Genomic DNA, 14,812 nt, shown 5'->3' on the forward strand with positions numbered 1-14,812 from the left:
CGCTTGGTTCAGATAAGCTTAATCGTCTCAAGGTGTGGCTTCGGGTTGTCATCCGGGCAAGGTTGAAAGGCTCTTGGCCTTATTTCGTTGTGAAGTGTTGGAGATGAGGGAGAGCCTTGTGTAGTTGTGCAGTTGTGCCATTGTTCAGTTGGGCTGAAGGGAGAGGCTTGTTCGTGTAAGTCGAGGCCAACAACAAATCAGTACAGGCACTCGCCTGACTGGTCGTCATTATTGTGACAGCCATGGATTTGAACCAAGGTACACAAAGTTCAAAAGATCAACGAACCAAAGGCCTTCGAAATCTCACTCGCAACGGTTTCGCGGGATGGTTCGAAGTTTAAATGCTGCCGAGGGCTAAGATGGCCGCGCGGCCTCGCCAACAAGTTGGTTCCATAATTGGTGGTGGCAGTGCATCCAATCTACTAATCGCTTCAACGTCACTCTTCCGCGGAAGCTTTACTTGTAGTAGAAAGGCCCTGGAAAAAAGTAGCGAGATGTGTTTCAAAGGAAATCCACAGCTCAGTTGCCAATTGCACAACTGTGCTCGGTGGCGGCACCGCTGTGGTTGATTGGGGTTGAGATTTGAGGTCATTGCCGGGCCCAGAAACACCAAGCAAAGTGATCAAAGTGAGTTCAGATGGACAAAATTACCTATTAGGAGTTTTTGTTCAATTGCGTATGGTTCCTTGTACCCAAGTATTACTTGACCTGGGGCAGTACAATCGTCATCCTGCCGCAAGTTCTTTCCTCGAGGCAGTACCCAAAACAATTTTCATCTTCCTTCCTCACCAGGGCAAGGTATTAGAGGTAACTTTCCAACACTGACATGATACAGAAGACTTCCAACAAACACCATCATTCTTTAACCCGTCCATCCATCTTACACTCATTCTTTAAACCGTCCATCCATCTTGCACTAAGCGGCATCAATAGACCCCCATTACTTTTTATCACAACACATCTATTTTCTACCCAATTATCGCAACCATGAACAACCCTTGGCGGCTTGACGACATTGTCACATGGGCCATTGATGACAACCAAAACGAACGCCTGACCTTTGCTCATATCCAAGGGCCTCCAGCTTCACGCAAGGCGATCAGACTACCACGGAAAATCATCGAATCGCCTCGAATTTTGGACCACCGCCGCACCATTATTGTTCAGATTCTTCCCGACTTCAAGAGGAATGTAGTGGTCGAAGGTCGAGGGTCTTGGTCACCGAACCATGAACTCAAGCCAGGCCAACGTCAACCTAAGCTGAAGGTTGAGACATACCGCGAATCTGTAGGAAGTCTCGTTATTGGCTACCGGGAAAGAAAATAGGAGACAATGCCCGACGCAGAGGCAGACCGAATAATCTTTCTCATCGAGGCTGACCCTGACTATTCGGCGGAATATGCCCTAACATTGGCTACCATCACGTCATTCGCCCTACGAAAAACAAGTATCCAACGTGCATTGCATATAAAGATTGCAACTGTATCGTGGGAAGGCATCCACCCAGTCACGAAACAGCTATTCCATCAATACTCTAGCCTCTTCACGGGTGTTTCCGAATTCTTGCTTGCAAAATATGAACGAGAGCCAGCACAGCCCGTGATCCTCAAGGAAATGCCCTCAGATCTGCTTAAGTATGGTACAGTGTCCAATGACTCTGGGACTATATGCCTGCGTTTTCGGGACGCAATGTATGATGCTGAGGACCAGGATGAAGGGAACACCTTGCCATCGCAATGGGATCCTTGGATCACAATGAGCACCACAAATGGGCACTATACTTCCTTTCCACCAGGTGTGAAAGAGCCCGGACTCAAGCTACAAATGATTCACCTGAATGCAAACGCGAGAATAGCAGAACTCTTGCCCCCCTCCTACTCTGTCAGCATTTTTGCGAGTCCTACGGTCAGGCGAGTCATCTTCGATCGCCGCTCTCATCAGCTGTTGCATACATTTCTGTGGATCTCAGAGTCGGAAAAACTTCAGCAGTTGTCATGGCTTTATCGGTCTCAGAGTTATCATTCTCCCGATGTTCTGTGCCTTGATCACTTCACCAAGCATCGCGCAACAGAACGTCGAATGAAAATCCGAAATGAACACGCCGAAGGGTTCATGGCTGCCCTCCTAGATTACACGCAATGGCCTGCTACCATTTGGGACTTATTGAAAATTGTTCGAAGGAAAGATGATGTTTTCGCTCACGTTGGTGATCGCTTTATCTTCCAAGGACTTACGCTGAGTCCGCAAGATAGACCAAAATTACCACCAAAATTAAATAACGGCCGCGCATTCTATTCTCTTTTGCCACAAATCGATTACGACTCGCGTATCGCCTATTTCCTCACTCTGGAATCAAGCCCCTTGATCGCCATGATGAGAGTTCGCTTTGCCGCGCTGTTAATGTCGGGAAATGAATCTCTGGAACTGCTCCATGTTCAGAGGCTTGACTCGGGAACTAAGACAGCCATACAAGAATGCTTAAAAGGATGTTCTCTGGTATGCGACCCCGGCTCCTGGGTACATCTCAGCACTCTATGGGCAACCGCAGGCCTAGCGAGTATGATTGATGCCGATGACGGCGAGGATCGTGCCATGACCCCTTTAGCTGATGGTAGCATTCGGGTTGTCACACTTGCATCCGCATTTTTGTCGCATTTCAGTCAGGCCCTCGACAGAATCTTACGCGCGAACGGAATGGAAGTAATGGAATTGGCCACCTTTCGGGAATCTGTGAATTACGAAAACTATATGCAGATATCCCGAGACCTGCTGCGCGTATATTCACATCAAGTGGCTTTTACATCCAAGCCCAGAAGGAAATTGAAAGAGGGAGAGTTGCCCTTGCTAAACGACTTTATGACCAAGAAAATTTTCAACCCCAACCTAAATCTTGCAGTGATCGATTGGGACTACCTCTTCACTCAAGAAAAGACGGTATATGGTGTGTATACGCATCTGAAGCGTTTGGGAAACGGGGGGACCACTGTCTGTAACTGGACTTGGATTCCCAGTGGAGTATGGAACGAATTCCAAGGAGAAATGGAAAAGGTTCGTAAGATGAAGGGGCGTGGGGATGAGAAGAATAGCGATGAGTTTTGGCAAACTAGATTTTGAACCACCTGGCTCAGGGGGTAGAACGAGGTATTCTTTGATCATTACAAAGCTGTAGAATAGAGACTAGGGTAACATAACTAGCGTAACATAGCGTGTGTGCTCTTTTATCATCCTCAAGTTTGATTGCGGTGGGACGTGCGATTTATTGTCAACATTACTCTCCCAAGTCCAAGACGCCGTAGGTAGTAAAGCAAGAACTGGATGTAAACATTAGATAGGCGTCTCCGAAGATGAGGAGAAGCATGTAGTTTTGTGATTCGAGATGAACTGTAGCGATTTCACTTCGAGAGGCCGGGCAACAAGATCCGCGAGGCATCAGTAGTATCTGCGTTGGCTTGTCCTATTCCAAGGGTGCTTGGGCTTCTGAACTTGGTAACTGTTCACGAGAACAGCCCAAGAAGCTGGAGTGATAGCAAAGAACTGGTGATATTCTGAATTCATTGTTCTCGTCCACACATGTTGGTCAGACGGAATGAATCGTATTTCACGCTTTCTATTGTTGCTGAAGAGATTTGCTGGGCGGCTGCGTGCCAGTTGCGAGCTCTAGAACGGGGTTTTGGTGGGAGATTCACCGAGCTCCTGAACAATAGGGCGTAGTCCCCTACTTCAACTACTTCACCGCACAACCTCCCTTTTCCTCCTTTGTACACACTCAACACTTTAAAACCACGAGTAAAGAGCAAAGAACTTGATCATCCCTTCTTAACAAGCCAACCCTTTCATTTCTCTCCTCACCATTCACGATGACTCACCCCAAGATCACAGGTTTCGCGGCCTTGAAGCGTTCCAGCCAAGCTGGCAACCAACCCGCCCGACTAGTTCCGGAACCGAAGGGACTCACTTTCGTGGAGAGTATGACCCTCCAGGGAGTAAACAGCGAGAAGTCTTGTGGCTTAAGACTGGTGAACAACTCTCCTGGAGGGGGACGTCAGGAGAACGTCGTCGCCAAAGTCCCTGGCCTCGAGGGCACGTACTCTGCAATTGTCGACAACCCTGGGAGCTTGGTGGACGCTTACAAGATTTTGCCTCGTGGCAAGATCAGTGTGATCTTTGCTGTCACCCCCAACGGGTCGGGCGTCAACATGACATCCACCGAAATCCCGTGGTCTGTCCTGAAGGCGCGGGAGGAGGAAGCTGCCGCCACAACAGACAACGAAATCGACCAAGGCCGGGCCCTCGATGACGAACAGACGGTCATTGGAGATGACGAGACTGTTGTCGAAGACAAAAACAATGCCAACAAGGGCGCTGATCCAGAGAACCACGAGACGACCTCAGAGCCCACTACCACCACCCAACCCGCGAGCGATCCGACCGCTCTCTATCCTGACTTGGCAGGATTAATCATGTAATAGCAAGGTAAGCGAAGCTTTGAGCGAGATACGGAACAGTTACTCACATTCTACAGGCCACGAACGCGGAGTGCGCACGCAAACGCACGCAGGTCCACGATCCGACACGAAGAGTAAGCGCCCTCAAACCTTCAACTGCTACACTTGATACTGACTGTGGAGTTAGGGAAGAACCCCAAAACTAGAAGTTCGAGCAGGATGAACCGAAGACCTGGGCAAGGTAGCTGCGAGTGTGCCCTTCCTGGATGATAGACAGAAGCCAATACACCTTCCCTTTCGTTCCCCTTCGTCGAGTCCAACTTTCCTTTTTGATACCCATTTGCCGCCACCTCGATCTCGAGGCAAGAGCGAGCAGCGCCTTCTGTGACCCAAGTACATTAGAGACAGAATTCATCTCCTCATCCACGAAAACATCAACCAAACATCATTCTCTTCTTGGCCCATCATCAATCACATCAACAAGCTTACGCATCCCATCAGAAACAACACATTCTCTATCATCACATCAATAACATCACAATCATGTTCTTCTACCCAATTTGCTGCTACTTCTGCATCCGAAGACGCCGTGCCGGGTCAACCGCGAGCAACAGGCCAAGCGAGGAGCGAGTCCTCAACGGCGGGCCGCCAGAGAATCAAGACGGCGGCGAGCCTTCGCAAGAGATCGAGTTGCCAAACAATGATGTTATGCAGCCAGGTGTTCCGCCAGATGTTCAGCAAGGCGACCCTCAGCAAGGCATCAATATAATTTCATTCCCTCGATTGGAAGACAACCCGGACGGCGACAACCATTCAAGTGATGCCCCTCAGCAAGCCAACCCTCAGCAAGGCAGTGAATCAAGAACCGTGACGGGTCTATCCCCTTCATGCAAAGACCCAAGGGATGAAGAGCAGGATAACAGCAGTTCTTCAGATGATGCTCCGTCACCCATTGTTGCTCGGTACAAGAAGGAGACCCGGGGTCGCAGGGTATCACGCTACCAAAAGGTTAAGCAACATATGTCTGAGGGAGAAAGAGACATGATAGCAGCAATGAGTCAATTCAATTGATACCTTGGTGATCAGAATGACGACACTTATCCGAATGTGGTTCCGCAGTCCAACAATACTCATACCACCAGGGTATTTTAGGTCAACCAGGCCAGTCGAATGGTGGAAGCTGGTTGTGTTTTGGGCAGAGGGGACAGCCGGGCATGGTGTGGTTTGTATTCATTTGGATTTTCTTGTACCGGTCATCGCTAGGAGCATGTATTTGAGTTACGTTTTTATCGTGTCTTCTTTTGAGGGTTGGCAGATCATGTCCATGGCGTGTTAAACGGAAGGAGAGTTCAGCGAATCGATCACAATAGCGAGTCTTTCAGCAATGTCATCACGAGAGTCAATTCATAACATGATCAAAGTCTTCTTTTAACATTGGTGGTCACCATACAATAGTGTTAACAACGAACAATTGGTCTTTGGGGGGTCATGTTTGGGTGTACATAATTATGAGAAGACTCTGGATCCCCTCAAGCTTCTCTCATTCTGCTCAAGAGACTCCAAGTAGATGGTGCTCCCAGACGCAGGATATCCCTCTCCATCCGTCTTGAGGCCCGCCAATTCATAGATCAGTATCAGCCTTGCGAAAAGAGCACTCCCCATCAGCCTTATCACAATGATCGCAGAGTCCCTCACGCTAATAAACACCAGACTGGACAGGATAAGCGTCCCAAAGAGTGCTTGAAGACAATCGCCTACGTACAGCGCCGAAGCGAGAGTGAGGAACCAGCCCGCGTGTCGTCCGTTAGCTTTGACGTGAAGCTTTGGCTGCCATGCCGTCGGAGTTACTTCAGACCACAGCTTCCCTCGATCTTCCCATGCGCTTTTCGTGTCGACGGTGATTTTTAATCGTGCGGTGATGTACCCGAACAGATGGATTGCTAGAGCTGAAGCGGTCCAAATGGCGGGGAGAAAGTCTTCGGCTGGGGCGAATGTGCAGACTGCTTGGAGACAGAGCTGGTATGTGAGGTAAGCATTGTTCGCGACTGATGCAGCGGCGATGATGTACTCGGCCCAAGACACAATTGCCTGCGCTCCAACAAAGCGTGGTACGCCAAAGGTAGTGGAAGACTCGGCACCCATCTTGGCGATAAAGTCATCATATTCCGACGCCGTAAGCGGCTTCACCCCAGAGCTACACATGGCCAGCAACACCGCCAGTCCGGGTCTTCGATACGCTAGTATCGCCGTGTCGAGGTACGAAGCACTGAGCAACTGAAGCACAGATGGTGCGAGGCCGAGAATGACAGCAGCAGAAGCTAGCTCGGCTTTTCTGAACTCGGGCATGGTGGTGAGGATGCAGTCGATGACTCGGTAGCCTGGACGAAGGGAGGGGCTGGATATGTTGAGATAGTCTTGTATTTCGGAGGAGCAGTTGTATTTGAGTTGGTCTTTGAGTAAGGGCTCCCATGCTGGGAAGAATTCGCGGAATTGCTTGTTTGAGCGTTGGAGGGCTGTTGTTGGCGGGATGAAGGAGAGCATGGCAGTGATGAATAGCGTGAGGTTCAAAATGCCGGGCTTCACTAGTGCACTGGCCATGTTGATCGAGCTGAGGATAACAGCTTGTTGACAGTTGAGAGACGCATATGGGAATAACGATAAGGCTGTCCGGAGCAGGGAAACCCGCCACTTTATGCCTGTTCCATGGTGCAGACCCCAGTCCTTCGGCTTCAGCCTCAAATCCTCTTCGTTTCACTGCATCGACAGTAAGCCGAATGAGGTCATTACTCCCGGTCAAAAACATACAGACCCCTCCTGGAGCGAGAAAACATCGAGCCTTAGTACAGCGCGTTAAAATAAACTTAGCAAATGGTATCCTAAATTCTGCAAAAATATCCTAAACTTATGCTAAACTTATGCTAATTTACCTAATTCCTTTTTTTTTTTTTTTTTTTTTTTTTTTTTTTTTTTTAAATGTGTGTGTGTGTTTAGGACCAAGTTCCTGAGTTTTCTTTCGTCTGCTGGGGGTCCTCAGCCGCCAGCCTTGTTCATGCTCTGCAGTTATGATAGGGGGCCTCAATGTGACCGATGTGACTTTCGTGCATGTCACATGCAGGATATGAGACATGGGATGGGAACGGAGTTATTTTTAGGAATGCTAGAGGAGGATCGTTTGTGCTGACATGAGAGTATTCGAACAATCCATCGGGAACAACGACCTCCTACTCCGTATGGCCTCACCTCTATCCCGAACCACAAACAATCAGCGTAAGTATAAAGCTTGTAAAGATTTGAGATTAATTTCGCTATCGAGTCTGAATGCCTTACCTCCCCCAGCCATCTACAAACTTGGTGTTGTAAGCTTTGGTGGGAGATATTCCTTCAGACAATGCCAACAATCTACCAAACAACTTATTATAATCTACTGATTACTAAACAAAAATGTAAATATATCAGAGAACGGCTTATTCTGTATTTGACTGGGTGAACGGCATCTAATCCGGTGACGGGTTACCATGTTCATTGGCCATGACAGATCTGTGGCTTGCCAATACAAAAAATAGCACTATTCGGATAGTTTGATCGATTAAAGTAATGTCCGGGAGACCAAAGCCTCGACGATAGAGTTTCAGCTAGGATGATCGGCATACTCAGGACACTGGAGTACTTCAATACATAAGCTATCCAATGACTGTATCTCACCGTGAGATGGCAATGTCAAGTCTGTAACAGATGAATGAGTCGAAAATATTCAAACCCTTTCAACAACAGTATTTCAGCCCTATCGATAGTACCATGTCTCGAAATATTCTCGTCACCGGCGCGGCGGGTTACATGTTCGTCTCCCCAATCTTCTCTCGCAAATATCTAACAAGGCCAACAGAGGAGGTTCCATCGTCGCAGATCTTTTATCCAAGCATCCTGAGATTACTAAAGACCAAATCGTTGCCGCCGTAAGAACTGATGAGCAGGCCAAAGCTCTTTCAACCCCAGGCATCAATGTCCTCAAACTCGATTTATCAGATGAACAGGCTGTTATTAACGAAATATCGTCTCACAAAAGTAACAACCCGTTACTGAATGAAAAACATCTACTGACGGTCTCCAGTTAGTGTCATGGTGCATGCGGCTAACAGCATCAGTCCCGGGCTAGCGTTACCTTTGATAAATGCTCTGGCAAAACAAAAAGAGGTAGCTGGGAAGCCAACATACTTCATCCATGTAGGTTCTTTAACTGATTGAAGTATGACTTCTGACGGAAGCAGACCTCGGGGTTGAGTGCATTCTACGCAAACTCTGGATGGTCATGCAGGGTCAATAAAGACACAGATGCGGTGTTTGAGACGGAGAAGGAGTTTGCAGACTCGTATCCAGTCCGAAAGGTGAGTCAGCCTGTACAACCTATGTATAAGATGCTGACATTTCAAGACGGATGTAATGGTTATAGAACATGCACAAGCCCAAGGCGTCACGCCATTTGTTGTTGTACCTTCTATCGTCTGTAAGCGAAATCATGCCTTTGCATTGATTCATGTTGACTGGTGAACAAGATGGAAGAGGAACTGGCGCGTGGAATCAACTCTCCGTCATGAGACCAGGCCTGACACGAGCGAGCCTCAAACTCGGAAAAGTGTACAAATTCGATGAGAATATTGTAAGTCCTCTAATAAGTTTTAATTTCGAAGGCTGACAAGTCAATGTCGTTGCAAGCTGTTCATATCAGCGACCCGACCGCCTTGTACTGCCGAATCATACATGCTGTTCTGAACCACGAAGAAACACCAAGTGGAAAAGAAGGGTACTACTTTGCGGTTGCTCACGAAATGGATATGTGGGAATTCTAAGACCATCTTGCCGCAGCCATGAAGGCTCGAGAACTTGTGTCAGGCGATAAGCCTGAGGTGTATCCTAGCAATGAGTTTGCTGCAGACTCAATCGATGTGCCGGTTGAATTTCTGGAGGTTCTTTACAAATCTGAGTAAGTTATTCCTTTCTTTGTTGAGGGAGGGTCTGACGATGCAGGGGTCATTTCACGGCGACGCATCCACGAAGTATTGTTTGGCAACCTCAGAGGGATAGGGAGCGGTTTTTGAAGAATGTAGATGCTGAGATTGGCGATGTTCTTGAGTTGGGGAAGGCAAAGAGTAGTTTGATGGATTCTCTGTTTGCTGCTGCTGGGAGGGCACGTTGATATTACCCAGCGATGAAAGCAGTACCGTGCATAACTCTATACAAGGATGCTTATCAACTACAGATGGCTAAGATCCCCCCGGTAAAGTCTTGAGATACCCTCTCCCACTTCCTGGAAACTCGCAACATATCATAGGGTGTATATGTGCTTCTAGAGTTTTTCTATGTAGGCAATGTGATTTAACACTCATCTTGGTTGCCTCACATGTTTAACAATTCCATAGCCATATACAATAAGATTATAACAGAGTAGAGAAAGCCCATGCTCAGCCGCTAATCTGATAATTCGCTCCCACCGGGGCCCATATATTAGAACACTTGAGTTTGTCAGTAAATCCTATCTCTCCAATATCTCTCATTAGGTACTCAGTATATCAATAAGTCCATCTTATATCCCTCCTCAATCATCTGGTTCAACTGTAAAGCTACCACAATCAGGTCACTCAATATCCCATAGTAACATGGGGTTCAAGCTCTTTCTCCGTCCAGTCCCAAAGTTGATCACGAAGCTTGCTATCCTTACTCAGCGACGAACCCTTCCCCTGTACACCGACAGGAAAGTAAAAAGTACCAGACTTTACATCAGGACTAGTTGCTGTCCACAGATGGTTCAGCGTCCCCTCCTCGATACTCACAGTAACGAATTTCATGGCAACCTTGAACAACGCGGCCATCAAAAAGTTATAGTCTTTAACCACCGGACCACTGAGATTCGTTGCAATGACTCCCGGATGGATACTCATGATCTTGAGGCCCGGGTTGTGGTTTGCCAGTGCCTGGGCGTAGTGTACGGTTGCGAGCTTCGACTGGCCGTAACGAGTCCACGTTGAGAACTTGGGCAATGTGGTCTTTAGGTCATTGAAGAGATAGGAGTTCTTGGGTGCCATGTTCTCAAGTTCGGAGCTGAGAAAGATAACTCGCACGTCGGTAGATATGGCGGCGGTTGCTTTGAGAGTTGGTAGGAGTAGCATTGTGAACAGCGCGGGACCGAGATGATTTGTCCCGAACTGGATTTCATATCCATCCTCCGTCAGACCTTCTGGTACAGACATGATCCCAGCATTGTTGATCAAGATGTCCAGTCTGTCAGACATAGACCTAAATGTAGCTGCAGCTGCCTTTATACTCGCAAATGAGCCTAGGTCGAGCTGAAGAAAGGTAATAGGTCCTGCATTGGGATTCTTCTTGCGGAGTGTCTTGATAGCTTCGTTCGCTTTTTCTTCTGATCTGGCTGCGAGATAGATGTGTTTGGGCTTGTGCTTTGATAGCTGGTAGATAACTTCGAATCCTAACCCGGTATTCCCTCCTGTGACTAATATCACCTTTCCAGAGAGGTCAGGAATATCTTTGTCTGGGCTAAAGGATACGCCTTTTGTCATGGTTGAGATCTGTAGGTCACCTTTATAAAATGAATATTAATAAATGCAATAGCATAAAGAACTTGAACTAAAGAGAAGCCACTTTTTATTCACTAAAATCACTTGCATTTATACTAATCAATCCATGGGGGATATTACTTGGTCATAGACGCGTGTGTAGTTTAAGTTTCAGCATGTGGGCCTGTACGTGACATCTAGTTCCATTTCTATTCGCCAACAGTCCCTAAACGAAACCAACGCTAGAGCCACTTCGAGCTAGCCATCCGGTCTCTTCATATACGGACTTTCACAAGCGCGAGCTCCTTCACGCAGCGGCTTAGTTAATGCACCGGTACCGACATGAGCCCGCGCGTTTGTTGTGATAGAGTTACAAGTGCCGGTATAGTTCAAGTTAGAATCTCGCACATCGGAGAAGAAGGAAAAGTGCGAGAGAGGCCGAGAAACTCTGATTTCACGCTTATATACGAATATCATATGCCATTGTCACGGCCTTACAAACCATTCTTGAAAGTCCGTTGCTTAGAAATCCTTTAATTCAATCTACTTTAGCAGGAATGTCGATGAATCGTGTTTACTGCAGGTATAAAGAGCCATTCTCACACTTCCTCTCTCAGACTTCCCCTTACAGCACTATCAAACATCAACAATCATCACTTACCAAGTTACCTACCATCAATAAATCATACACCAAGAGCATATCTTTTGCCCACTCACGACCCTTAGGTATTTCAAAATCTCAACTGAATCAGAACACAATGTCTCAGAACCGTGGAGCCGTCAACCCTGCTGCCCGAGCCCCCCTCGAGGTCAGGCCACTCGACACACCTACCCCAGGACCTGGTGATATCCTCGTCAAGAACGAACTCATCGCCATCAACCCAGTCGAGGTCAACATCACCAAGAACGACTTGTTCAAGTCCAAGTACCCCTGTGTAATCGGCACGTCTTTCGGTGGTAAAGTCGTCGCTGTTGGCGAGGGTGTCTCTGACTTCAAGGTCGGAGACAAAGTCGCCGTCTACGCCAGCCCAACCGATGGCGACAAGTATGCTGCCTACCAGGCGTACGCACTAGCCAAGGTTGACACCACCATTCGCGTCCCAGAGGGCGTTGATCTGGCTGTCCCTGTGAGCATGAACGGAAACCTGACCACTGTCGTCGGCATGATCAGCGCCACAGCTGGTGTGCCCAAGCCAGACATTGAGAGCGAAGTAGCCGCCTCTGGCAAGAAGATCCTCATCTACGGAGGGACTTCTAACCTGGGTAGCTTGGCTATACAGTATGTTCGCCGGGCAGGCTACAGCGTAGTCACCACCACCTCGCCCCAAAACAAGGCCTTTGTTGAAACTCTCGGCGCCGATAAGATCATCGATCACAAACAGGATCGCGACGCACTTGTTAAGGCTTTCATTGCTGAGGGACCATACGATGTCGTCGTTGATACCATCTCCTATCCCAACACTGTCAGCATACTTGCCGATGTCCTAGCCGCCCAGGGCGGTGGTACAGTCTTCGCCACCCTGCCCCCCTTTGGTCCGGAGACACTGCCCCAATGTGTGGTCCGCCAGTATACCTCGTGGCCATTTGTCCTGTACAAGGAGGGTAATGAGCACTTCATCAGATGGGCTTTTAAAGAGTTCTTTGCTAAAGGCATTGCAAGTGGCAAGCTTGTGCCGACGCAAATTGAAAGAGTTGGTGGTGGGTTCGAGGCGGTCAATAAGGCTTTGGATATCCTTGGAAAAGGTGTTAGCAACTCGAAGGTTGTTGTTGAGCTTGAGAAGTAACAAGAAGTGGATTATTGGAAGATTCTGGTAGACTAGGTAGTTATAAATGACGTACGAAATAGACTAGTGTTACAGATAAGAGTTTATTAAATCTAAAGTGAGACGAATGGTTATAGTTGAACTTTATATCCTTGACTTGAAACAAACAGTTTTGATTCTTGCCCGCCAACCACCCTCCCTTGGATCCTTGGCAGAGTATCATCCAAGTTCCGCTACTCCGATTGCCTCTGACGGGATGAATTCATCGTCGACAGAGGACAGGGATTTAGTCGGGGTATAGAATACTACGACAAACGGTAGGTCAATCCAATTCTAGGCTCATCAAGAAGCTCTCTGCTGTCACAATACAAGAATGGTCTGGAGCTCAGGACGACACGAAAGATATCCTGCCTTAATTTTCATCTTACGAAATGGTCGTTTCTTTCAAGGTTGGTGGTTGATATTGAGCACGTCGTTTCATAAAACGTGGGCCTTGAGAGTATAGAGACAAGCTAGCGTCTGGCTCGACTGAATACAGACTGGTGTCACTACAAATAAAATAAGCATTAGCTTCAACAAATAGAGAAGTAAAGTGATTGGAAGAACAAGGCGACAAATGGTTGCAAGATCTCGATATGACCCCGAGACACCATATCACGCTACCACTTGCAATGCCTGCAGCATCCCTATATAGATCAAAAAGGAAATTCTCACCTTCTATGCTCCGAACCTCCGAAACCTATTTCAATCAACACGACTACGATCCAATCGTTATTATCCCTGTATACGAGACGGTTATTCTAGAATACGCGGCTTCACTTCTATTGCTGGGGAAATTCAGTCTTGAGTCGTGATTGGTGGAACTTTTGACTAGGTCAGTCGGTAGTCGGCACTTGATGGGGCTATAACTTACCAGATATGATCATATCGTCCGAATAGGAGTTTCAGGTCAAACACACAGCCAATCTCCGAAGCACGGATACTTTTCGAAGAAACATTATAAAGAAGCCGCCAAGGCCTTGTTTACTCTTCAATACATCTCTAGTCCATTCTTTCAGCCCTACAGTTTCAGTTCCACTTACATTCCTTTTCACCATGAAGTTCTTTACTGCTTTCTCTGCCCTTTTGGCTGTGGCTTCAGCTACACCTACTACTTCTCCTTCAAAGACCCTTGATAAACGAGCTACCACCTGGTGTGATGCTTTCGGGTCCCTCCAAACCGAGGGATACACCGTTTACCACAACAACTGGGGCAGCGGCCAGGCTACGTCCGGTTCCCAGTGCACTACCTTCAACTCCGTCAAGAACAAGTCCTTCTCGTGGTCTACCAAATGGAGCTGGGCCGGTGGAAACATCCACGTCAAGAGCTACTCCAACGTTGCCCTTGAGAACATCAACAAGAAGGTCTCGGCCATCAAGTCCATTCCTACAAAGTGGACATGGCGCTACAGCGGAACCAACATGGTTTCTGATGTCTCCTACGATCTGTGGCTTGCTCCCTCTGTTGGCGCTGCTAACAAGTACGAGATCATGATCTGGGTTGGAACCTACGGCGGTGCTGGACCTATCTCTGATTCTGGCTCTACTCCCCTTGCGACACTGACCATCAACGGTGCGCAGTGGAAGCTCTTCCGTGGACCTAATGGTGATACTACTGTTTACTCTTTCGTTGCTACCAAGAACCAGGGCAACTTTGAGGGCGATCTTCTTCCTTTCCTTACGTACCTCACCAAGAGCCAGGGTGTTCCTAGCAGCTACATTGCTACTAGCTTCCAGGCTGGTACTGAGCCTTTCGTCGGTAAGTTATGTTTCGTGCGTGTTCATGTTCTGAAGCTAACGTGTCAGGTTCCAACTGTGTCTTCTCTACCTCTGCCTACAGCCTCTCTGTCAACTAAACTGCCTGCAGCGCAGATTAGCTGGCTAGTCTTTTCTTGTACTATAAATATTTTTGTTGTATATAACCTGAAATCTGTCTGTCACAATTCAATAGCCTCTGCAAGAAAGAGCTTGTTATTCAATATGCCTAAACTGCTACGAA

General features: G+C 47.7%; 9 protein-coding genes across 9 annotated transcripts; 7 read left to right on the forward strand and 2 right to left on the reverse strand.

Annotated features, from left to right (window-relative positions):
• Positions 1-987: 987 nt before the first annotated feature.
• Positions 988-3,114, forward strand: FPRO_05715 (uncharacterized protein; the record flags this gene model as incomplete). Its single annotated transcript, XM_031229451.1, has 2 exons — positions 988-1,287; positions 1,327-3,114. 2 exons carry the CDS (start codon positions 988-990, stop codon positions 3,112-3,114), a joined length of 2,088 nt encoding a protein of 695 aa, XP_031079686.1.
• Positions 3,115-3,857: 743 nt separating this feature from the next.
• Positions 3,858-4,466, forward strand: FPRO_05714 (uncharacterized protein; the record flags this gene model as incomplete). Its single annotated transcript, XM_031229452.1, has 1 exon — positions 3,858-4,466. The coding sequence occupies one exon, from the start codon at positions 3,858-3,860 to the stop codon at positions 4,464-4,466; it is 609 nt and encodes a 202-aa protein (XP_031079687.1).
• Positions 4,467-4,988: 522 nt separating this feature from the next.
• Positions 4,989-5,516, forward strand: FPRO_05713 (uncharacterized protein; the record flags this gene model as incomplete). Its single annotated transcript, XM_031229453.1, has 1 exon — positions 4,989-5,516. The coding sequence occupies one exon, from the start codon at positions 4,989-4,991 to the stop codon at positions 5,514-5,516; it is 528 nt and encodes a 175-aa protein (XP_031079688.1).
• Positions 5,517-5,951: 435 nt separating this feature from the next.
• On the reverse strand, positions 5,952-7,043 carry FPRO_05712 (uncharacterized protein; the record flags this gene model as incomplete). Its single annotated transcript, XM_031229454.1, has 1 exon — positions 5,952-7,043. One exon carries the CDS (start codon positions 7,041-7,043, stop codon positions 5,952-5,954), a length of 1,092 nt encoding a protein of 363 aa, XP_031079689.1.
• A 1,197-nt stretch (positions 7,044-8,240) lies between these two features.
• FPRO_05711 (uncharacterized protein) lies at positions 8,241-9,212 on the forward strand (the record flags this gene model as incomplete). Its single annotated transcript, XM_031229455.1, has 7 exons — positions 8,241-8,281; positions 8,329-8,507; positions 8,554-8,666; positions 8,711-8,827; positions 8,874-8,946; positions 8,996-9,099; positions 9,156-9,212. The coding sequence occupies 7 exons, from the start codon at positions 8,241-8,243 to the stop codon at positions 9,210-9,212; spliced, it is 684 nt and encodes a 227-aa protein (XP_031079690.1).
• Positions 9,213-9,307: 95 nt separating this feature from the next.
• On the forward strand, positions 9,308-9,636 carry FPRO_05710 (uncharacterized protein; the record flags this gene model as incomplete). Its single annotated transcript, XM_031229456.1, has 2 exons — positions 9,308-9,423; positions 9,468-9,636. 2 exons carry the CDS (start codon positions 9,308-9,310, stop codon positions 9,634-9,636), a joined length of 285 nt encoding a protein of 94 aa, XP_031079691.1.
• Positions 9,637-10,078: 442 nt separating this feature from the next.
• FPRO_05709 (related to alcohol dehydrogenase homolog Bli-4) lies at positions 10,079-11,014 on the reverse strand (the record flags this gene model as incomplete). Its single annotated transcript, XM_031229457.1, has 1 exon — positions 10,079-11,014. One exon carries the CDS (start codon positions 11,012-11,014, stop codon positions 10,079-10,081), a length of 936 nt encoding a protein of 311 aa, XP_031079692.1.
• Positions 11,015-11,769: 755 nt separating this feature from the next.
• Positions 11,770-12,795, forward strand: FPRO_05708 (uncharacterized protein; the record flags this gene model as incomplete). The annotated part of the gene is made up of 1 exon (XM_031229458.1): positions 11,770-12,795. One exon carries the CDS (start codon positions 11,770-11,772, stop codon positions 12,793-12,795), a length of 1,026 nt encoding a protein of 341 aa, XP_031079693.1.
• Positions 12,796-13,869: 1,074 nt separating this feature from the next.
• Positions 13,870-14,669, forward strand: FPRO_05707 (uncharacterized protein; the record flags this gene model as incomplete). The annotated part of the gene is made up of 2 exons (XM_031229459.1): positions 13,870-14,572; positions 14,620-14,669. 2 exons carry the CDS (start codon positions 13,870-13,872, stop codon positions 14,667-14,669), a joined length of 753 nt encoding a protein of 250 aa, XP_031079694.1.
• Positions 14,670-14,812: the final 143 nt, after the last annotated feature.

Source organism: Fusarium proliferatum (assembly GCF_900067095.1).
Source record: "Fusarium proliferatum ET1 genome assembly, contig: FPRO_scaffold003, whole genome shotgun sequence".
NCBI lineage: Eukaryota > Fungi > Ascomycota > Sordariomycetes > Hypocreales > Nectriaceae > Fusarium > Fusarium proliferatum.